At 41.9% G+C, this 24102-nt stretch overlaps 2 protein-coding genes across 2 annotated transcripts; both read left to right on the forward strand.

Annotated features, from left to right (window-relative positions):
• The first annotated feature begins 12 nt into the window (after positions 1-12).
• Positions 13-19884, forward strand: ift122 (intraflagellar transport 122 homolog (Chlamydomonas)). Its single transcript, XM_020629611.3, has 29 exons — positions 13-158; positions 1662-1728; positions 1819-1903; positions 2001-2079; positions 2171-2247; positions 2419-2485; positions 2580-2726; positions 4290-4365; positions 5290-5481; positions 5871-6009; positions 6139-6341; positions 7169-7306; positions 7411-7575; positions 7750-7947; positions 8133-8273; positions 8595-8648; positions 9422-9583; positions 10396-10562; positions 11529-11700; positions 12828-12930; positions 14808-14948; positions 15059-15156; positions 16138-16238; positions 17460-17625; positions 17733-17850; positions 17948-18076; positions 18715-18788; positions 18900-19064; positions 19269-19884. Exons 1-29 carry the CDS (start codon positions 115-117, stop codon positions 19353-19355), a joined length of 3555 nt encoding a protein of 1184 aa, XP_020485267.1. The 5' UTR covers positions 13-114; the 3' UTR covers positions 19356-19884.
• Positions 19885-20400: 516 nt separating this feature from the next.
• LOC109980914 (rhodopsin) lies at positions 20401-23790 on the forward strand. The gene is made up of 5 exons (XM_020629475.2): positions 20401-21008; positions 21166-21334; positions 21529-21694; positions 22598-22837; positions 23321-23790. Exons 1-5 carry the CDS (start codon positions 20648-20650, stop codon positions 23447-23449), a joined length of 1065 nt encoding a protein of 354 aa, XP_020485131.1. The 5' UTR covers positions 20401-20647; the 3' UTR covers positions 23450-23790.
• The last annotated feature ends 312 nt before the right edge of the window (positions 23791-24102 follow it).

The following is a 24102-nucleotide window of genomic DNA, read 5'->3' on the forward strand; positions in this document are numbered from 1 at the left end:
GTGGCGAGCAGGTTCGAGCATGCGCAGTAGGACCGAATCATGAAAACGGAGCTTAGTATGAAAAAAGGGACCAACCTGTTGTTATAGTCCTATCTGTTTTTTTAATAGGTGGAAATGAGAGCCGTTCTAGCATGGAAAGACACAGTTCGTGAACAATGGTGAGACTTTAAGTTATTCCGTTTACACTGTCAACTTGTGTCACAGTACTGGGATGTAACGCTAGGTCGTTAGCAACGACGGTTGCTATGTAAACTAGTGTTAGCCAGCTAGCTGCGTAAACTAGCAATAGCACCATAGCAACTTGCTCATCGTTCATATAAGACCATTTTTAAGATATTACATATTTTTTTTAAACTTATATGTCGTGCAAAATATGTGCACATTTCATGCCGAAACATGAAGCACTGTTTAAAGCATGCTCGGTAATGGAAATGTTAAGTAAGCTAGCTGTAGCTGGGTTGTTGCTGTTTATGATTTCTTACTCTTGGGTGACGAAAAAAATGTGTTTTCTGAAGCTGCCAAGATCTATTTAGTTTTTAATCCCATGTAATCAACATTCAACTCTTAATGCACCAAAACACTGAAATATTGGTAGGGCTGCAACAAAATAAAATAAACAAAGTCGTTATAATAATTAAATAACAAAAACATCCTATCTATAGATAAAGTCTTTTAGTTAATAAAGTTTTGATTGAACTCTCTGGCTAAAATAAAAGTATGGACCATGTGACATACTTTTCTGTAATCCTGTTTTTCCAAGGTCATTAAAGTTACTTTTTTTCTATCAATTTATATTTTTACAAGTCCAAGGATGTTTTATTTACAACTATGAAATAATACTCTTATTTCAATTACTCAGTCAGTTAGACTTCAATAGCTGTGACTCATAACCATCATCATCATCAACCTCTATTTAAGTTCTCAGAGAGATCATTGAGAGGGACCCTCATTTACAATGATGCCGAGAAAACATACATAAATGACAAACAACGAATAACAAATGTTATCACAAGACACTTTACACAAAGAGCAGGTTTAGACCGGACCCTTTGTTATTTTATAGACCCCCAACATTAACCCACCGGGGAGCAAGCACATGGCAACATCTGGGCAACATTGGAAGAGAACAAGTTCCTTTTAACAAGCAGAAGGTCCAAGCTCGTGGTGAACAGCCATCTGTAGGGACTGTGTGGGCCGAGAGAGAGAGAGAGAGAGAGAGAGAGAGAGAGACTAACAGAGTAACAAAAACAACATGAACAAATAAACAGAGTTACATCCACCATGCTGATAATATGGCCAATTGATTTATAATATTAGCAGGAACAGCAGAAAAATGACAATAGTCTGATAATAGTTATTGTACCTGTGGAAGTCAACAGGTCTATTATTGGTGTTAACAGCTATGATACTGATAATGTGAATTGTGGAAGTAGGAGTCAAGCAGCTCAAGATTAACAATTATTATTATGGTAATATAAGTAAGACTGTGATACTGATAGTTGAAGTCAAGCTCTAACTATGAGCTTGATCAAAAAAGAACATTTTAGCCATCTCTTTAAAATTAGGAATAGTGTATGTATTTACATTTTAACAGATCATCACAATGCCTATCTACTAATAGCTTAATTAAATGGATGTTTCACTATTATTCTCATTTGCAGTGTTTATGACCTTGCCTTCAAGCCAGATGGCAGCCAGCTTATTGTTGCAGCAGGGCTTCGTGTCCTGGTAAGGCTCTCATGTTTTCTTTGGCTGAGGCACAAATCTTTCAAGTACATTTTCTACTGTGACATTTAACATATTGTGTTTTTGTTTCAGGTTTATGACACAGCAGATGGAAATATTATTCAGCCTTTAAAAGGACACAAAGACATAGTGTACTGTGTGGCTTATGCAAAAGATGGTGCGTACGATTTTTGGGGTTTTGTTTCCTCATTTGTGTCTTTACTTGTTTCTGCACCAGGCCTCGTTTTTCTTCTGCTAACCATTTCACTCTGCAGGTAAAAGGTTTGCCTCAGGCTCAGCAGACAAAAGCATCATCATATGGACTTCTAAACTTGAGGGTATTTTAAAATATACGTAAGTGTCACTTTAGTTAGAGCATTAGTGTTAAAACATCCTCAATGGTGTACAACTGTCCAAACCCATTGATGCATCTGTTTATCTGTAGACACAATGACTCCATCCAGTGTGTTGCCTACAACCCCGTCACTCACCAACTTGCCTCCTGCTCTTCTGGGGACTTTGGTGAGTTTGGATTTTTTTTTATTTATATATATATATATATATATATATATATCTTCCCCTCAGAGATAAATGCAGTATTTCCTCTTCCACTAAACTTATTATATAATTCATATATTTTAAGATATTGACCCTATCAGGGACAGCTTTACTTCACATTCTTTACATTGTTAGGTCTGTGGTCCCCGGAGCAAAAATCTGTGAACAAACACAAAGTGAGCAGCAAAATAACATGTTGTGGGTAAGTCAACTGTTTTTTTTGTTTGTTTAACTTTCAGCAGCATTAGTCAACTTTAATGTGGCAAATTTATATTTAAGAGTTGCTTTGATGGTAGGTGGACAAACGATGGGCAGTACCTTGCCCTTGGGATGATGAATGGGGTGGTGAGCATTCGGAACAAGAATGGAGAGGAAAAGGTGAAGATAGAGCGTCCAGGTGGCTCCTCCTCTCCTATCTGGTCTATAGCCTGGAACCCCTCAAAGTGAGTTTTTATGAATGATTGCTGCACGAAACTGTAAGAAAAACAAGCACAATAGTATCCTGTCCTCACCAGTTCATTTGAATGATCTCCTTCCTTCTGGCCGTCGTTACAGAGTGCCTTGAACAGAAACAAGACGTTCCAGACATTCTTTTATACTCTTTATGTGTAGAGGGGTTAGACAGGTTTTTGTATTACAATTTTAGATTCTATTTCTGATGATTTATAGCCTTGTACTTTTTACTAGCCTGTTGCTGCTGCACGTTTAGACAAATACAGGCAACTCTCAATTAAAGGCCCCTTTGCATTTATTTTAGAAATAGTTAACTGATTAAAAAAAAAGAGACAAAATAAGTGCTGCATTTTGGCATAGATGGGCTGAGTTACAAAGAAAGATCGAATTAGACGTGTACACTGTTAAATATTCTTTATACATTTACAATTATATAGTCTTTCCCATCTTTACTGTGAGTGAGTTTGGTTTAAATATAATTAGAGGCCTGTCTCGTATTGACACCTGTCCCAAATAAAGGCAGGGTCATTTTATAAACTGAAGGAAATAAAAGCCTGGGCTATTAATAGAAGTTTTACGGTAATTCACTTTCTGTGCTGTGTCTTAACTTTTTCGGTCTCTGCCTCAGTGAGGTTGAAGTACCTTTGTTTTTCAATTGAATTGAGCTGTGGATTTTCAGTATGTCTGTATTTCTGATATTTTCCTTTATGTATCTGTCATGTCTTGATGACTGCTGCATATCTAATTTCCTTCAGGATAGTAATAAAGTTATAGATGAATATGAATGTATGTGCCCTATACACTAGTGTCCATACATGTAGCAACATTATGAGAAATGATTTTGGAATAAGAGTATGTCTCTTTTCAATTGAACAGTCTGTCTAGGGCCAGCAGGTGGCAGCGGTTTACCATTGTAAGTTTGAACAGATTCTGTGAGGATGAGGATTATGATGATGATGATAATGATGATGATGAGATGGAGAAGCTGTCCCCCGTCTTTGATGCTCCCTACAGTGAGAGCGAGGAGCTCAGATCCAGCCCCAGCCCAGAGCTACAGAACAGGTTAGGTGAGAAAAAGGGACAGACAGGAAGAAAAACTTATGCTGGAGAGAGGGTAAGGATGGCAGTGATGAGTTATAAATGAAATGATGCACATGATACAGTGTTATCTAGTGGCTTTATGGAATTGTATTGGTCATGTAAATTCAGAGCATGAAGTCTTAAGCTATTGAGGATTCAGTTTCACTCATGGACACTTCAAGAAGGTGAATTCTTCTCAGCTCAAGTGTTTACATGCATATATATGGGCTTACTGCATATTACAATAATAAAGATAAATAAGACTCTGGGTCTTGACATTGAAATACTGTGCCCTAGAGTAAAACAAAGTAAAGCTTAGAGCTTTCTATAAAGACCACGTTTCCCCTAGTTGAAGGGTAAGCTCTTGGCTGTGATTTAAAATGTTATCTCCACCTAAACAAAGAAAGAAGCTGCAGTACTGAATGTTCACAGGACTACTTCTGTCTAAAATCATTTGTGTTGTATTTTCACAGAGATGAGCACAATGACATTCTGGCTGTGGCAGACTGGGGTCAGAAGCTGTCCTTCTATCAGCTCAGTGGAAAGCAGGTGAATAAAGCACAGCTCTAATGTACAAATCCTGAGTCTTGTATTACAACAGCCTTCACCTGAATGCAACAAACACTGTCAGTGTATGTTGTACACGTACATATAGAATGAGCAGGTCTTATGCATTGTATTCCAATAAAACAAGCTTGTCTGCCACTTCAAACTGTTTAAAGGGCATTTAGGTGACTAAATAAAGGCTGTCTCATTAACTTGCATTGTAAATGCCAGCGCTCTAATAGCATTTTGAAACCCTGTCAGCTCAATGCACTGTATGCGCTATGAATTTCTATTGCAATAAAACCAAGAATACTAGGTCTGCTAAGTCTGCCTGCCTAAGATGAATATTATTGCAAACACTTTGGTGATTTTAAGACCTGTGTTTCCTGTTTTAATCAGTCTGTCAGGGTCTATTGAAACCATAACATTACATTGGAAGGGATCCTGCTAGGCTTTAATGGGCCCCTCACTGTCCCTCCTTCCTCCTAAATTCCCTTAAGGCAATACCATGATTATGGACAAATATGCACTGTTCATTACTCTGCCGTTATGCCTTTGGCTAATATATTGTCACTGGCCTATTCATCTCTTCCAGTGAACATACAGTTTTGATTACAACACCAGGGATTGTTTTCAATAAAAGAAAAAAAAACTTTGTATTGTCAGGCAGCTGAGTGAGAAGAAACAGATGCGCAGAATGGTGTTGTGCAAATGGACTTTGAACATTTATACAATAGAGGCCATTTAAATCAGAGAAAGGCTTTCTTTTCATCAAACACTCAAAGGGATAGTTGAATGTGCCGTGGACTTTGATGTGTTTAAGCCCCAGACAGTGGGAAGTATTGGCCCAGGCCCCTGGGCAATAAATATGAGAAATGCTCTTTTTATTCTTGGTTTAATGTCTTCTTCTCTCTTTGTCTCTCTCAGATTGGAAAAGACAGGACCCTCACCTATGACCCATGTTGCGTCAGCTATTTCTCCAAGGGAGAGTATATAGTCATGGGCGGCTCGGATAAACAGGCCTCCCTCTACACTAAAGATGGTGTGCGGCTAGGAACCATCGGGGAGCAGAATGCCTGGGTGTGGACGTGCAGGGTTAAGCCTGATTCCAACTTTGTGGTGGGTCCGTGAAACGTGAAGACGAATATCAATAGAAGTTATCCCTACCCTGGAATAATAGTGTGTTCGCTGGAGTGTAAGTTGAGGTAACACTGATAAAGCTCAGAATAGAATCGGACTGTCAGTCCGCATTTAATACATTTCCCTGATATGTATCTGAAGCTACGCAGATAAACAAGCCATTTTTATGTTACAATAACACCTTAGCAACTCTTTCTTCACCATATTTTACTGAAATTGATGATGCATACATTTAGGAGTTGGCAAGTGGCAGATTCTCTTAGTTGCTCCATGTAGACGCTTTAACAACAGGAACATTTTCCCACTCTCACAGTCTTTTCTTAGAGGTGTTAATAGGATGTACTGCTACATTTTTATCTCTTATCTAGGTGCTAGGCTGCCAGGATGGAACCATTGCCTGCTACCAACTTATCTTCAGTACAGTTCACGGCCTCTACAAGGATCGCTATGCTTACAGAGACAGCATGACTGATGTCATTGTCCAGCACCTCATTACTGAACAAAAAGGTGCACTTAGCATGTTAACTTTATACTAGTGGAAATATTTTGATACCAATAAAAATGAGCAAATTTTCCTCACACACTTAACATGACTCCCCCCCCCCCCCCCCCCCATTTATTTCTCTCGTTCTCTAGTTAGGATCAAGTGTCGCGAGCTGGTGAAAAAGATTGCCATCTACAGAAACCGTCTTGCCATCCAGCTGCCAGAGAAAATCCTCATCTACGAGCTCTATTCGGACGACTCCTCAGACATGCACTATCGCATTAAGGAGAAAATTGGCAGGAAGTTTGAATGCAACTTGCTGGTGGTCTGCTCCCAGCATATCATCCTGTGTCAGGTCAGAAGACAAAGGGTTGTGCTTCTCAGACTGAATTCTACTGACCTGCAGTAACACTCTTTGTTCTTTAAATAACACTAATGCACCCTTGACAGATTTGCACAAGACGCCGTAGAGACATTTGAGCACTATTAACATGATGGAAGCAAAGTGAATCGGTGTTTAGCCATTCAATTCTAGCCCAAACAGCCAAGAGAAAAATGATAATATCCTGGAATTACTGCTTTCCCAGATGTTTCTGCCTTGCTCGCAAAAGGCTCCAGCTGTGCATGTGCTCTGCAGGCTATGTCTCTCCTTCTCATCCCCTCTTCAAACTGGATAAATTGAGACAGTTGAATGAAGGGGAGGGACCACAGTGTTGAACCAGTGGGTGTCCCTTGGGGTTCCTCTCTGCTTCTCGTCTGTGTGTGTTTGACAGAGGATGGTAGGGAGGAGGAGCAGCCATAGCACAGAGGTTATTTCCCTTTAAATCTGTCTGTGTGTGACAGAGGAGCTTCAGATCTCTCTCTTGGAGGCGTGCTCGTGTTTCATGCCTCAGACAGCTTTTAGACCATATAAATGGACTGTGATCGTATGGGCTGTGTATATCTGTGTCAAATCGAATCGTTGTTTATCTTTATAGCATTGCTTTCTGTCAGTAAGCCACACTTTGCAGTGTTTAAAGGAACAAAGTGCTGAGATTTGTTGGACATTTTATGAGAATGTTTAAAGAATGTAAAGGGTGAGATTGACAGACTGCCAAAAAAAAAAAAAAAAAAATCATTTGTTCATGTTGCATTGGTCCTGATTTAAATGTAATAGTTGTCACACTTTTCACCACTCTGCAGGAAAAGAGGCTCCAGTGCATGTCCTTCACCAGTGTGAGGGAAAAAGAATGGGTGATGGAGTCACTAATTCGCTACATTAAAGTGATCGGCGGTCCACAAGGCAGAGAGGGCCTGCTAGTAGGGTTAAAGAATGGAGCCGTGAGTACCGTGAGAAAATACATCCCCTCAAACTAAGAAACTGAATACGAAAAAACTGATGCTGTATTCAAACTATGTGTCGCTTATCATTATTTGTGATGTAGATCCTGAAGATATTTGTTGACAACCCGTTTCCGATCACACTGCTGAAGCTGTCAACCTCAGTGCGCTGCCTGGACATGAGCGCCTCCCGCAATAAGCTGGCCGTGGTGGATGAGCACAACACTCTCCTGGTGTTCGACATCAACAGTAAAGAGCTGCTTTTTCAGGTCAGCAGGCATTAGGAAGATTAGCGTGTACAATGGAGAAACTTGCAAGATGTCTAAATGCAATTCAGAGCTGGAAATACCTAAGACATGCATTTCTAGTCGATGGGACACAGTCACCTCTAGATGTATTCCGCCCTTTATCTGCCCCCCCCCTCTCTCTTGCTTCCCCTGTAGGAGCCTAATGCTAACAGTGTTGCCTGGAACACCCAGTGTGAGGACATGCTGTGCTTCTCTGGCAACGGCTACCTGAACATCAAGGCCAGCAACTTTCCTGTACATCAGCAGAAGATGCAAGGCTTCATGGTCGGCTACAACGGATCTAAGATCTTCTGTCTCCATGTCTATTCGATGTCTGCTGTGGAGGTGCCTCAGGTGTGTAGTATGTTGATGGCCCCACCCAGTCCAGATGTGATAATGAGGCCAACTGTTATAATAATGTTGACATGAAAAATTAGCTCGTATGGATGGATTCATTTTCTATTGTTCATTGAGTCAAGTAGGTGTTGAATTTCAAGGTATGCAATTATTTATGATGGTGGTGTTATTGCTCTGTACAGTCAGCACCCATGTACCAGTACCTGGAGAGGAAGATGTTTAAGGAGGCCTATCAGATCGCCTGTCTGGGTGTGACGGACAGTGACTGGAGGGATTTAGCCACAGAGGCCTTGGAGGGACTTGATATAGACACTGCCAAAAAGGTCAGTTACACACAAATTGCTGTATCACTGACCTAATCAATTAACTTATTTTCACAGAAACATCAAAGTGTACAAAAAGCAACAACTTCCTTATATATGACTACACCACTTCTTCATGGGCCCTTACTCATAGGCTTAGGTCATCTGGCCACCAATATACAGAATGAACGTAACCCGGCAGCCAAATACAAACACAAACAGTGTTCAAATAATACATTTGAAGGACGGATCTTTATAAGGTTAGCACTGCAAAAGAAAACAAAGAAATCAGGTTCATAGAAGCATTGATTAAATGTATGTATTGCCTTTTTATATTTTCAGGCCTTCATCAGAATCAGAGACCTGCGCTATCTGGAGCTCATCAATAGCATTGAGGTAATATATCATCTTCAATACTGGGGGGGGGGAACCAAATTCCTTTATATAGCATAGGAGCCAAGTTGAGTTTTTCTTTCTGCTCGCTGACATTGCCAAAGTTAGACAAGACTTGAGGCAGACTGGGCCAATCACATTTATTATCACTATCATCCATTTAATTGCCAGATTTTTTCCCAGGGCTACACTTAAAATGGTCCAAAATGGAGGGTTCTGTATCATGACCTGTAGTTGGAACCACACACACGTGCAAGCAGATATATAGACACAAAAAGCACACATACATTTCTTGATATAAAAGTTTTTTTTCAACTTGGCTAGCAACAAGAGAATGTTTCTGCTTTTCATTCGTTTGAAAAGACCAATGTGTGCTCTTTGATATGAAGCACTTTTAATCATAAGCTGTATAAACAGTAATCCTCTCTAATTTCATTGTGACTGATGGTCTGAAAGGTAAGTTTGGGTTCATAAGTGAGCCGGCCAGCGGGACAATAATCTTGAGTGTTTTCATGGTTGTTTTGCCTCACTGTGTGTGTGTGTGTGTGTGTGTGTGTGTGTGTGTGTGTGTGTGTGTGTGTGTGTGTGTGTGTGTGTGTGTGTGTGTGTGTGTGTGTGTGTGTGTGTGTGTGTGTGTGTGTGTGTGTGTGTGTGTGTGTGTGTGTGTGTGTGTGTGAGAACACTCGTGCCTTACTGCTCTGGGTGAGTGTGTGTGTACATGCATGTGAATGTTTATCTCCACACCCATGCCAGTGTACGTGTTGACTGATTTGCAGGAGAGGAAGAAGCGGGGTGAGAACGACAATGAGCTGTTCCTGGCAGACGTCTATGCCTACCAGGGGAAATTCCACGAGGCAGCCAAACTCTACAAACGGACCGGCCATGAATCCAGAGCCCTGAGCATGTACACTGACCTGCGCATGTTTGAGTACGCCAAGGTGATTAAATCGATCGACGCATGTACAGCATACCTTTTATCAATATGGACAGAACAACCTGAAACTCTCTGCATGTTTTAGGGGTGTAGAACATGTGTTTTTCTTCATCATGTGCAGTTATGCCAAGTTGGGGCCCTGCACTGTGTTCAAACAGCCCCCCTTAACCGTCTGTCTTTCATCTGCTCATATATCACTAGAATCTCCGCATATATCCACATATCATTACGTCAGTACACACACACACACACACACACACACCGTGCTTTTACACACATAGCCCTATGCAACACAAGAGTCACCTACAGACACAGTTGAGTAGTTTGAATTGGAGCACCAATGGAGAGAAATACGGCAAGCGTCTGCTCTTAGATGAATACTTTGATGAGGAGGTCAGTTGGAGTTGAGGCCAATTCATGCTTTATTATGTTTACATGTGTGTTGGGGGGACACTTTGATCAGCAGCTTTACTTCCGCAATGCTGGAGCAGAAGACACAACCATGACTTGCTTATATATATATATATTTGTGTGTGTGTGCGTATCAGATTGTATGCATGTTTGATGTGCCTGCTGTATATTTATGTGGCTGTGTGACCATCTGGCCCTATAGGCTGTTTGTTTTAAGTAGCATGGACACCGGAGGGAAAGGTCTTCCAGCAGCCTGATGTTTGTGTGACTCTCTTCCTCCTGTGTCAGCCTTAACCCACATGGTTATGGCGGTCTCAACTTGACTTCCCTTACTTCCTTCCAGAGAATCGACCACTGGTACCACTGGTATTTTACTAAGTTTGTAACTGTGTGTCTTTCTCGCAGGAATTTGTTGGAGCGACAGACCCTAAGAGCACTCGGATCCTGATGACCAAACAGGCAGACTGGGCTAAGAGCAGCAAGGAGCCCCGGGCTGCAGCTGAGATGTACCTGTCAGCAGGAGAACATCTTAAAGCCATAGACATTATAGGAGAGCATGGCTGGGCAGACATGTAGGTGTCAGTCACTGTATGAAAGCCTTTAGAATAGTCTCACACTTACACAAACACTTCAATTCCTTTGTCAACTCTCTAAACTGGGCACATGATGTACCAAAAGGTATACTTCTTTGAATATAGTTAATATTCAAATGTTCTAGTTAATCAAACAAAGACAGTTAAGTGGTTTGAAATGTTCACACACTGCACTAAGTGTCTAAAATCACTTTTTTTTTTTACTGTCAGTGTTGTAGTTCTCTCACCTCCAATACAAACGTGTGTTGGTTATTGTTAGTTCCTTTGAGTCTTCCCCCATCTTTCTGCAAAATTTAAAACATGTTTGTCACAAGGGGTGGCTGATTTTGTGACCATCTGCTGGAACGGGTAAGTTTCTCCGTCTCACCTTAAGTCAAGGTTTAAGAGGTGTGCGTGTAACCAAGGTTTGGACAACTTACACAAGTGTGATACAGAAAACATCAAGGAGTTTAAAAGAGTAAATGCCATTTGAAGTATTTCTTTTAACTAGGTCTCTAAAACTTTTCTCTCAGGAAAAAAAAACACATCAGACATAAATTGGCTCAAAAGATGTTTGGAGGAAAATCTTTAAATTTTAATCTTTGATGCATACGAGTAGCAAAAAAGGGAGGAAATGATTAATATCCAGAACATGTTTCTCACTTAGTATTAAAAGGTAAACTTGGTTAATCCAGACAAATTGATCAGCCAGAACCCCAAACTCCATCTGACCTCTTGTGTGCATGCTGTAGGCCTCCTGTGGAGCCACACAGCTGTGGGTCGGCACAACAAACACTGCAGCTGAACAGAGTCAGGGATCTTTAACCTACATCTGATCCAGTTAGTGACCCTGACTGCTTCATTTTCTTTTTGAACTCATGATGGGAACTTCACACAACGGCCCTCCATGAAACTCTCCTTATCTGTGATCTGTGTGCGTGATTACTCTTCTCTTCTCTCATTCAGGCTAATTGACATCGCTCGCAAGTTGGACAAGGCTGAACGGGAACCGCTTGCAAAGTGTGCGCAATACTTCGAGAAGTTGAAGCACCACGGCTATGCCTCAGAGACTTATTCCAAGATGGGAGACCTGCAGGCTCTTGTGCGACTGCATGTGGAAACCCGGCACTGGGAAGAGGTGTGACACACTTTTGCACACAGGAGGCACACCTGCTCCGCTCATCATGGCTTATATATACTCTACATACTACATATAGTGTATAAATAGAAAGAGAGGGAGAGCATCCTGATCAATGTGAGCCACATTGGTCTGTGCTAAAAACAAACTTCTGCATTACTCAGAAACCCATTTTACAGATCACTTGATCTTCAGAAAGGTATGCTGTATTTGTTAAAGTTACCACAGCTGAAGGCAAACAATAAGACAATACTTCTGCCTAATGTCCTAATGCACTGAAACCTAAACCACACACACGCTCCAGAGCTAATCATCCGGCTTTGGATTTCTCTGAATCCATGCCCACATGATGATTAGTGAGTGAGACTCACAAAGCACCGAAAGAGCATCAGCTTAAAGCTCCATTCTTCCTCCAATCAAATTCCTCCATCAGAGCCGATCATGCTGCACAGAAAACAAGAAGGAAATATTGCATTTCTTTAATCCATCTGCAGTCTGTAATCGAGTTTTAGGCGTAAAAGAGATGCATATTGCCGATTTAAATAGTGAAACAGAAGAGCCAAAAAGAGAACATCAAATACAGATCACATGGCTCTGCGGTCTTGTCTGAGGAAGTCTTCCTAGATATTTATTTGATCCTCAGAGAGGAATAACGATAAAGCAGACGGAGGGGGGGGGGGGGGAACTGTTGGGTTTTATGTCCTTCACTGAGGGAGGTGGTCAACGAGACAGGACAGGGCTCAGACTGGAATTGGCCATATGGATGCTATTTGCCGCACCCTCTCTTTTCTAAAACAAAGTATTTCAAACGACTTTGGGCTCACAGACCTGAGACACACACACACACACACTTTCACGCTTTCTCTCTCTTTTACTGTACGGTGTGTTTCTTGGCTCACGTTTTGCTACAGGACATTTAGATTAATCAATCACCTTGACAGGCAAATGTGTGTCCACAGGGCGCTACAACAGCCCTTTATATCCTGTCATTCAAATCAGCACAAGAGCTGCAGTTTTAGTTCTAATTGAGTGTGAAATCAACTTAGCTCATACACTTCTCTTGGTTCTAAACGTATTAATAATGCTGTTGCAATGTTTTGACGGGAAATAATGTGTGAATTCTTCAGGCCTTCTCACTCGTGGAAAAGCACCCCCAGTTCAAAAACAACGTCTTCGTGCCTTATGCACAGTGGTTGGCTGAGAACGACCGATTCGAAGAGGCGCAGAAAGGTGAGTCGGCATCACCACTACACAAGTCATGTTCTTATTTTGAAGTGTGTGTTTCCAGGATTATTTCTGTCTCACATTAAAGTCTGCAGCCAGTGTTTACATATGGAAGTGATAAAACCCCCCCAGGCCAGCTCTGGACACAGACTTTTTTTCACTCCCTCCTTAAGATGCTCACTATCCACTGTTAAACATGATCCTCTTTGCTGGAGCGAAGCAGAACAGAGCCGGGCTGCCTGTTAACTGAATGACATGCATGCATGCCTCTAATCACCAGTACTACAAGCTGCTCTGATGATGATTACCAACTGTAACCATAGTTATAATCAGCTCATAGATTTATAATTATGATCTCAGCAGGCATATTTCCCCGTCTGCATAATCTTCCTCTGCCTGTCTCAACTCTGGATACATGACTGAACAGGCCGCCTGATTGTATTGGAGCTTGCTTATGGTCACATGTTTTGCTGATTGTGTGTATTTTAGGCGGTCTGTGACGCTGAATTGTGTTGCTTGTGATTGTAATTGAGGCTTATATCCTGGTTTGGGCCTCTGTCCACTGCACTGGTAAATCTCAACAGCAGCTTTCAAAAGGGTAAACACAGGACTGAGGTGGTCGGGTACATAACTTTGTAGCTTCAAGAGCTCCATCAAAAGTTTCTTGTTGGTCTGCAGCGTTTTCCCATGTACCTAAAAAAAAAAAAAATATTGACAATTTTTTTCATGTTTCAATTGTATTTTGTTTGGTTTAAGTATTGTATCTAAGTTGCTGTTTTTTATTCCCTCAATTTAAATCCTTGCAAAAGTGGATAATACAAAAATGATTAACTTAATTGAAAACTGGAAGCAAAGATTCACAAAGTTGTGCTTTATGCTTGACTGACATTATTTCTTCCATACACATACTCAAAACATTTTCGGGTGCTGAGGTAACAATCATCCTCAAGATTACCTTACAGTTTGGATTGACCATTCTAGCTCATTGTTTGTTGTATTTGTTAGTTTGAGGAACAGAAAACCCCAGCTGTACTCTGCACATTTCTCAGCGTATGTTTTTTTTTTTTTTTTTTGGTTTCTGTGAGTGGAATGTTCTTCTCTCTGACGTTAACCAGCAGCAGCTGACTGTGGGTTTTATCCAGTGAGGTAGACTGATAAATATTTACCACTGAAATATCCTGACCCCTGCTGTGGTTGCAGGGAAGGGGTCACTGGTGGGCTCGACTCCTTAAAGCTGCTTCTAATTATCCCTCTGATAGGAACATGAATAGAGCTCAGGCTTATTAGAGCTATAAAGGTAAACTGTTCTGTTCTTTTTTTTCATATTCAGGAGCAGCCTCATGTGTGTTAGTAATTACATGTAAAATATAAGGGAAACGATGTCCTGTATACATTAGGGTTTGAACTGATTCTGGCTTTTATTAAGCGTGTGTTTGTGTGTTTTTATGTATTTACTTGCCTTGGTGCCTGCCTCCTACTTTTTGTAGTTACATAAGGTTCTCCACTTGGTTGCTGGCATTTCTGATTTAATTGCAGTTTCAAACATTTTCTTTTGTCTGTTCGCTCTTTCAGGACATGAGTGGAAGTGCCAAAACAAAGAGCGCTTCCAACTCCAACAAAAATTCTAATTAAAAAGAAAGTGTTTCATTGTGAAATCATTTCTTGGATGTTAAGTGCAAAAAAAAAACAAACACACAACAACGACAACTTAGCAGCAAAGGTGTCACCCAGAAATAAATAAATAAAGCAGCATGTTTTTCGATTGGCACTTCAAATACGGCAATGCCCCGAGACTCAACAGTTTTTCAAGGGCACAATATATAACGATCGGTCCCTCACCTCTTTCTTTCTGTCCTTGTTTTTTTTTTTTTATCACTCTTTAGCATTTCACAAGGCAGGGCGACAAAATGAAGCTGTGAAAGTCTTGGAACAGCTTACCCACAATGCCGTGGTTGAGAACAGGTTCAATGATGCAGGCTACTATTATTGGATGCTGTCCATGCAGTGTCTAGACATTGCTAGAGGTGAGACCCAGCCTTTGTTTTTCTAAAAATTAAAGTTTTTTTGTTTTTTTTACACTGCACCTTTAGTGTTCTTTGTATGAAACGTAATACTCTGTGTTTCTCTGAATCAGAAAGTGAAGACCAGAGAGAAGAGATGCTGAAGAAGTTTGAGCGTTTTCAGCATCTTGCCGAGCTCTACCACGTGTATCGCTCAATTCAGCGCTACACGGTGAGAACATGCTACTTTTGTCAACTCTAATCTTCAATAACCAGACCAGACTAAAATGGCAGGAGGCCTTAGAGCCCACCAGGCCAGCATAGAATGGCTGTCAGTTTGAAAGCTCTGGAAACAATACCCACTCTGTGGTCAGATTTCTGTTTGGGCAGAAACGCAACCTGTTCGTCTTGTGGTTTATTTTAGATATGCTGACAACCCCTCTGCGTTTCTGCCCACTGTCTAATCAACTTTTGCACTCGAATTTCTTCAGGCTGCTGTGAGCTTGACAAGAAGGAGGTCTGGCTCAGGGAGATTATGTCAATCTATAAAAAGGAGTCAGGGTAAAGGAGATATGCACAGAGGTAAAGCGAACAAAAGAGAGTGACCAGTGAAGGGGAATTGAATCCTCCAGAACTTCAAAGAAACCACCGCTGTTAGGGTTTTTGGCTAATGTTCCTAAAAGTTGACGGACAGGAAATCTCAGATGGATATACCACACGTAGCTGCTCATCGTGATGGATGAGCCTCGTATTCAATCGCTAAAATGATTTGTTTCCTGCAACCACTCTGACCCCTCTCGCCATGGAAACCAGCTGCTTGATTGATCATGATGACGACCTAATCAGTGGTTGTCTCCAAGCCCCTCGCCCTAACTTGCTTACACACTAGTAATTCCTGGTTGTGAGCGATATATATGGGTGAGCTGGCCTGTGTCAGTGTCCTCGGGTTGTTATTTCAGCTCTCTGCTAGGCTGTGGTTGCACCCCTGCAACACAGTGAGGCATCCCTGTGATCCAGACCAGAGCAGCTTTATGTCACTTTGACTCCCCTGCGCAAGAACTATAGATTTGAACTCAACTTCAGGATAAAGTCCTGTTAGTGATTGCTTTAGCATGTCTTTTGTCCCCTGAAGGGCACACTGAGGTTGTATGAGGCACAATAAAGGATAGGCTGCTGTAATCCCTTTTACTTTCCATTTGCTTTTCTCCCGCAGGACGAGCCCTTTAGTTCCCACATGCCAGAGACACTCTTCAACATCTGCAGGTTCCTCCTGAGCAACCTCACCAAGAACATACCACCAGGCATTTCTAAAGTGTATCCTTCCATGGTGAATTAACATAGTTCTAGGTATCAAGCACATATTTTTAGAATCAAGTATTGTGGGGCCTGTCCTCTTTGGAAAACTCTCAAGAACAGACATGCCAATCTGAAATCAAGACTGGCACAGACAGCGAAGATAAAATGATGGAACAAACAGAGATAGAAATAGAAGGAAAGCGGAAGTGTTGGCGCCACAGCGGAAACCATGCTGCTGCTGAGAGAAAGAAATGGGATTGATGATGAGAAGAAGGAGAAGATGTCAGCAAGAGGCATTTTCTTCCATCGCCGAAACAAATGCTTTGATTACTTTGAGCGTTCTCAAACATACACAAACACACTAAACACGCTCCACAATGTGCTTTGATTTGGACAAATATACACACAGATCCACCAGCACACACACACAGCCACATCGACAAATCCATTTGGACTCGCACAGAGGAGGCAGAGCATGAGGAAGGAAAGTCCAGCCTTTGAGGAGGAAATGAGGTAGGGCTGCTGGAATCCTCTGAGGCCTAACGGAGGTGTTCCAAAAATCTTTGAACTTCGATTTATGGACTTAGCTGGGCTGTGTGAGACTTGTTGTGAACAATTAAACACATTGTCACGAAATAGCTGCACTGAACGAGTCATACAATAGGAGGATGTGCATTTATCAACAGTCCCAGTAGCGGAACAGAACTGAACTGGGTGTGTGGGAGGAGCTGGAGAGGGATGAGTGGAGAGGAGCAGTGTTAAGTTTTTAGGTGATGGAGGTATGCCAGCGTAGAGCTGTTGCAGCTGCAACTCATTGACCTGTCATTGCCACTCTTAGAGCTGTTCTCTTAACAATCTGTCTCTTTATAAATACAAATAAGCAACAATTTCCTCCTCTCAAACACAAAACAGGCACACAGGCCTGTATAAGCACACACACACACACACACACACACACACACACACACACACACAACCACCCACAAGCAGCCATAACAAGGTATTACTTCCAAGGCATGCAGCCAATGTTTGCTGGCTCAGCGTGGCTCTTGTTGTACTCATTAAGAGAAATGAGGCAATGTACAATTATGTCTATTAATAAATGCATAATTCAATATTTTCCACATAAGATACATTTTGAGGATGACTAAAAACAAATAAAATCACTGTCCTAATTTCAACTATTTTAAGAATTCCAACTGTTCCTCTTGCAATTGTTTTTCTTGACCTGATAATAAGTAACACCTTGTATGCGTTGGCAAAGCAGAGTCGAAAACTGGGTGCCTATAAGCTTGCCAGGTATTCCTACGAGAAGCTCCAGGACCTGCACATTCCCTCCCGCTTCCAGGAGTCCATAGAGCTGGGAAGCCTCACCATCCGCTCCAAACCGTTTCACGACAGCGAGGTGTGTTGTTAGACTCGGATATACAAGCACGTAACTTAAATTGCCCTGAGTTATTCTTGCCCCCTGTTCTTGATTGTGTATTTTTAACTTTCATGTTTTTCCTGCAGGACCTGATTGACGGCATGATGTGCTACCGCTGCTCCACCAACAATCCCCTGCTGCACAACCAAGGGAGCTCGTGCATCAACTGCAGGCAGCCTTTCATCTATTCTGCTTCATCATACGGTCAGTGACTCAAAAAAAAAAAAAAGATTGTGTGCATTACTTTGCTCAGAGAGGACTCTATTTGTGTTTTTAATGTGGCATATCTCCTCGTGTACAGAGGTGTTGCCTCTGGTGCAGTTCTACCTCGAGGAGGGCATCAGTGATGAAGAGGCTGTGTCACTGATTGACCTAGAAGTTCCTCAAACAGACGAGGGGGACGCACGCTGGCAGGACATGGACAATGGTGGTATCCTTAAGTCTTTACAAAAATGTTACTTCACACATGCATAAAAAAAACCACACACACACACACACACACACACACACACACAGAAACTCATGATTCAAAAGCTTTTTATGAATTATTTACTGCTCACTCTGCTGCCCCTGCGAGTCTGAATCCCTGCCCTAACACACTGCATTTCAAAATGAACCATGTGACTCTCCTCTGCCCTGTGACAGTTCTAAGAAGCTGTTTAGTCTGTGTTGGCCTCGATTCTGGGCTGGTGGGTAAGCTGTCAGAGCTAAGTCATCTTAGTTCTCGAGCTAATAGGGTTAGCAAGGCTCTCCTGTCTCATCTTAATGACACTAACCCTCCGCGAGCCGTAGCCACAGCCCTGGTGCAGGGATTAACCTGCATTAGCTGGCAGACACTTACTCAAGGGCATTGAGGTCTGCTCTGTTCCTCCAGAGCCATCAAGTGACTGACAGGCACGACTGATTGGCACTCTTGCTTTTAGATTAGTCTCGGCGGGATAATTTTAGAATGGTGTTCCCAGTGTTGAAAATATAGAATTACAGAAAATGTGCATAAGGAGTAAATGTGATTGTAAGATGTGTGAAATATGTTGCTTGAGTTGTTTGTTCTTAATTACAACCAATCAGAGCCTCAGGCTTTGAGGATGGATGGTTTGGATGACTCAGAGGAAGATCCATTTACAGCCAAAATGAGCTTCGAGGTAAGAAAGGACAGAGGAGATGAGGCGATTAATATTCCACCAACTGGGCAAACCAGCTGGAGAGGGTAAAAAGGACAGGGTCCGTAATAGAATGTGTGTGTGTCCCAACAGCAGGGGGGTTCGAACTTTGTCCCAGTCAAGGTGAGTCGGCCCTCGCTGCGCTCCATGAGCAGGAGGGACGTGCTGATCAAACGCTGGCCCAGGCCGCTCAAGTGGGAATACTTCCGCTCCCTGCTGCCCGATGTGAGCATCACCATGTGCCCCACCTGCTTCAAGGTACAGCATTTATAAGACACACTGCTCATGTATCCCCCCCACATTATCCTTGTCTGTCTGTCTGTCTTCTCTGTACTTGTGTAAGTTACACCGTTGAAGCTGTTTTATTTCTGTCACAATACTTGTTAAATATAGATAACATTTCTTCTAATATATCTTTATTCCAGACTGTTCTAATTTTGCATTATTTGTGTTTCTTTGTAGATGTTCCATAGTGAGGATTATGAGCTCCTGGTGCTTCAACACAACTGTTGTCCATACTGTCGCAGACCCATTGATGAACCAAACTGATCCACTTAATCTCAGTGTCGTGTATTTTTTTTCAAAATGTACTTTTTGACATTTTACGATCTTGTCACTTGGATATACATAGATAGCTGTTAATCATCAAGTTAAAAGCACGGCGTTGTCCTTCCAAGAAGGAGTCAGACTGAAGTAATAATTGTAGTGTGTGTGTGTGTGTGTGTGTGTGTTTGTGTGTGTCGGTCATTATAGCGTGTGAGCAAACTGCACCATCAACCCAATTAGATGATCAGGATCAGATTACTGGTGGCTGTCACTGATTACATCTTGTGTAGAGTTTAAAAAATATATATATAACTGTAATAATCTATTTATTTAAGATGAAATCTATTTGTTTAGGAAAGGAAGTTATAACTCAACCGCTATATCTGCCAACAAGTGTATTCCACAGGCTTATACAAAAACTCTACTGTGCTTTTCATTCCAGGAAAGGAAATGTCATCTTCTGTCCAGTCATGAGATTGTATTTTTATTTTGTTACGAAGCCTTTTCAATAAAATATTTTTGGTATACTTTATGACAGTGTTTCTCCTTAATGATGTTACAAAGGAAGCTTGAGTAATATAAACTTCTTACTCTTGCTGATTGAACTTTTTGTCCGTGAAGGAGAGAGCTGGAGGGGAGAGTGCATGCTACGAGTGCTATGCCCCACTGATTCTGATTACACTTTAAGCTATGAGTTGAGCACTGCATTATGCAGTGGTTGGGGATTAAGCTTTCACGGATGCAAATAAGTTGGACTGCTCAAGAAAAAATTCATTTGCGATTTAAAGCGTTAAAGAGTGGACAAACTACAAATAGGCTGCTTCCCTCTCTGCCTGCCCTCCCACTCTCATCTCGGTGTAATGATGCATTGATGAACACGACAGTTTAATGATGGGGTTCTGATAGCCAGCGCTGTAACCTCTCACCTTGGGAATGCTAAACATACTGCATTGCTATTTCTGGAGTTTTCTCCTGTAATGCTTTGTGAGTGTGTGTGTGTGTGAGAGAGAGAGAGAGAGAGACGGGGGGAGATTGAATGTCTTAATTCCATCTCTGCTAACACTTTGCTCCATGCACGTCCCTAATCCGGTCAGCCTGTTAAAAAGGTGCGGCACTACTTCAGGGGGCTGCAGAGCACTTCTTAGCACCACAAGACCCATCCCTCCAGGACAACCTGTTTCCCCCATTTGCACCCCAGCTGCCAGACAAGACTCGCTCACTGTGTTTTATTCTGGCGAGAGGCACAGTCTGTTTCATCCAGTGTCAAGGACAAAACATCAGCAGCTGCAGCAGCCATGAATGGCACAGAGGGACCCAACTTTTATGTCCCCATGTCTAACAAGACCGGCGTGGTTCGCAGCCCATTCGAGTACCCTCAGTACTACCTGGCTGAGCCCTGGAAGTACTCTCTTGTGGCTGCATACATGCTGTTCCTCATCATCACTGCCTTCCCTATCAACTTCCTCACCCTACATGTCACAGTGAAGCACAAAAAGCTGAGGACCCCTCTGAACTACGTCCTGCTCAATCTGGCCGTGGCCGACCTCTTCATGATCATCGGGGGCTTCACCGTCACCCTGTACACAGCCCTGCATGGATACTTCAGCTTAGGGGTCACGGGATGCAATGTGGAAGGATTCTTTGCCACCTTAGGAGGTAAGAGGTTTTCTGTTTTCTTTAATTACCTTCCATGTGAAGTATTTCTGTTAGATTTTGTTAACTTAAAACAGCCTACAAATCCTTAATTAAAAAAAAAAAAAAAAAAAGTGTTATATTGAATTTGAATGTATACCTGCTTTACTTGATGTCTTAGGAGAGATTGCTCTGTGGTCTCTGGTGGTTCTGGCTATTGAGCGCTACATTGTGGTCTGTAAACCAATGACCAACTTCCGCTTTGGGGATAAACATGCCATCACTGGTCTGGCATTCACATGGATGATGGCCCTGACCTGTGCTGCCCCCCCTCTGCTTGGATGGTCCAGGTACTTTATGTATCTATGTCTAGACCCTGCTGGCCAGGCTGTAAAATCAAACAAATACAGTTTTCATAATTTGAAAGCACAGTAGAGATTTCTTTTTTTTTTAAAACTTACGTAAAGACAAACGTATTGTATCAAAACTCAAAGTGTGATGGTGTTGATGGAATTTCTGAGATTACTATTGTGTGTTGATGCAGGTACATCCCAGAGGGAATGCAGTGTTCCTGTGGAATTGACTACTACACTCCCAAGCCTGAGATCAACAACACCTCGTTTGTCATCTATATGTTTGTCCTCCATTTCTGCATCCCCCTCTTCATCATCTTCTTCTGCTACGGTCGCCTGCTCTGCACCGTGCGAGCGGTAAGACCACGACTGCCAGACATAATATTAATAATAAGAAGACAATACAGTGCATGTCCCAGTAGAGAAACTCTTTATTTTGATCCTTTTTTACCTGTCTCCCCTCCACAGGGAGGTGGAGCAGCATCACAGAGCAGAGTCTCTGGAGATGTGAGGGATTTAGTGGCTCAAGGACACTTTAGGAGGGCAGATCATTGCCAACATGGCGGCTTTATTCTCAGGTCCTCCAGCTGGAGGACAGTCTGCCTGCTCACTGAGATGCCCTCATTAATAATGATTAAACAGCATTGATAATGTATTAGCCATCATTAATAATAGCTAAGGAATATTACTGAGAATCACAATTTGAGAGGTTATAATTGGATTTTTTTTTTTTTTTTTTTTTAACAATTAAACAAATGTGAAACAAAGTGTAGGGGCCACGTTAGGGGAGAAGTCTGAAATTTAAAGAAAGAAATCAATATGAGAATTAAGTTAGAATTTCATGATATAGATATTTTTTTAAGGGTGTTACTAGTATATGAAAACTAGTTTTTTAAAATGAGAATAAAATCACAACCTTTTGAGAACAAAGGCTACATGTCAGGAGGAAAACAATACCTATTATTTTTTTATAGTTGAAACTGTAAGAAATTGATTAAACATGCATACAAAATCCAGTCATCCTAACTTACAACAAATGACAATAACATAACCATAACAACAGACTGCACATCAAGCCGTTTCAGCTTTAAGCCATTACATAAAAGATCTGTCAGTCACACTAATCCTTGAGTTTTTTTTCCTTTTTGGTGATGTAATCCTTGAGTTTTTTTTCCTTTTTGGTGATGGGCTGTGATTATGTTCAGTGGATCACAGATTAGTTCTTGAAGAAGACAATAACCTGCATGTGTCTGTGCTCAGGCTGCAGCCCAGCAGCAGGAGTCTGAAAGCACCCAGCGAGCAGAGAAGGAGGTGACACGAATGGTAATCGTCATGGTGATCTCCTTCTTGCTGTGCTGGCTGCCCTACGCTAGCGTGGCCTGGTACATCTTTATCAATCAGGGGACTGAGTTCGGACCAGTATTCATGACTGCTCCGGCCTTCTTCGCCAAGAGTGCCGCCCTGTACAACCCCATCATCTACATTCTGCTAAACAGACAGGTGAGTGAAGCGAAAACATCCTGGTTTGATTGTTTTGTTTTGTGTGAAAGAAAGCTGTAGTTAAGGCAGAGTTGTAATTGTGTCATATATGTTCAGTTTTAAGACACTTCACTGTTGCCCTATGAGATTAAAATAACTTACTATATATTAAAAAGTTCAACACACTTTACCTTTTAGATTTTAAACACATTTTACCGTTGCAATTTCTCCTGTACATTGTGTTTTCTCTGTTATAATGTCCCTCTTATTAGTTTGCCTTTTTTGTGTATCTCCTTGTTCAGCATATTTTTTTGTACATTTTGCTGATTTTTATTAAATCAACTTTCTACCAAAGAATGATTTATATGCTTGTCTTATGCCACACTTGAAATACATACTTCCACACATAAATGCATTTGTTCCATTACTTGAGTCAAGGATCTACATATTTCCTCCGACGCCACCATCAAGTGTTTGACTGACCTTCTCTCTTTTGGCCTCCAGTTTAGAAACTGCATGATCATCACAGTGTGCTGTGGAAAAAACCCATTTGGAGAAGATGAGACTGCGACCACTGCCATCTCCAAAACCCAGACTTCATCTGTCTCCTCCAGCCAGGTGGCCCCTGCTTGACCTGTCCCCCTCCTCTCCTTACCCCCCAACCCCCCACCCCCCACCCCCCAACCCATCTGTCCCTGCACACCTAGGGACCCAACGCCGCCAAGCAGCACTACTGTTCTATAGGCCAATCCTCTTGACTTACCTCTCCGTGTGTCTTCGCTGCTGTGGCACAACCACACTGATGAACTCAAGAGCCAGCATGTGTATTTTTCAATCCATTTAATCATGGGAAGTGTTCAGCTGGCTGCACAGAGTTTAACCTGACACCAAGGTGGCGTTTGTCAGTGTGATGGTCCAACTGAACACATCTCAGGCTCCAATCTACCCTAAAAGTACAAAATTGATAAAAATCGAATCAAACTAACCACATCGCATGATTTCACATCAACTCTTGTAAAAGTATATGCTGCAGGTACATATTCTGAAATGCGCTAAACAAATCTACTTGATAAATATTTAAGTACAATAACTCCTGAATTTCTTGAGTAATCTCAGACGGTATCAAGCTGGGTCTTTCTGTCGCTCTTCTCGTCTTTGTGGTAACAAAGCAGAGGTTGTTAGTTTGCTTTTGGCCCCGGCTGGGACACGAGTGTAAACAGATGGACCTGAAAAGAGCCTCTGCAGGGAGAAGGCGCCTCCTGCGAGAGAGTGTATGTGTGCGGTGG

The sequence above is a fragment of the Labrus bergylta genome, chromosome 12 (assembly GCF_963930695.1).
Source record: "Labrus bergylta chromosome 12, fLabBer1.1, whole genome shotgun sequence".
NCBI lineage: Eukaryota > Metazoa > Chordata > Actinopteri > Labriformes > Labridae > Labrus > Labrus bergylta.

Excerpts from the sequence above, each read along its gene's own strand:
- ift122 (XM_020629611.3), top strand. The coding sequence starts at position 115 with ATGAGAGCCGTTCTAGCATGGAAAGACACAGTTCGTGAACAATG. Across the intron at positions 6,342-7,168 it reads AGCATATCATCCTGTGTCAG|GAAAAGAGGCTCCAGTGCAT; the intron begins GTCAGAAGACAA and ends ACCACTCTGCAG. Across the intron at positions 11,701-12,827 it reads AAACCCGGCACTGGGAAGAG|GCCTTCTCACTCGTGGAAAA; the intron begins GTGTGACACACT and ends TGAATTCTTCAG.
- LOC109980914 (XM_020629475.2), top strand. The coding sequence starts at position 20,648 with ATGAATGGCACAGAGGGACCCAACTTTTATGTCCCCATGTCTAACAAG. Across the intron at positions 21,335-21,528 it reads CCTCTGCTTGGATGGTCCAG|GTACATCCCAGAGGGAATGC; the intron begins GTACTTTATGTA and ends GTGTTGATGCAG. Across the intron at positions 21,695-22,597 it reads TGCTCTGCACCGTGCGAGCG|GCTGCAGCCCAGCAGCAGGA; the intron begins GTAAGACCACGA and ends GTCTGTGCTCAG.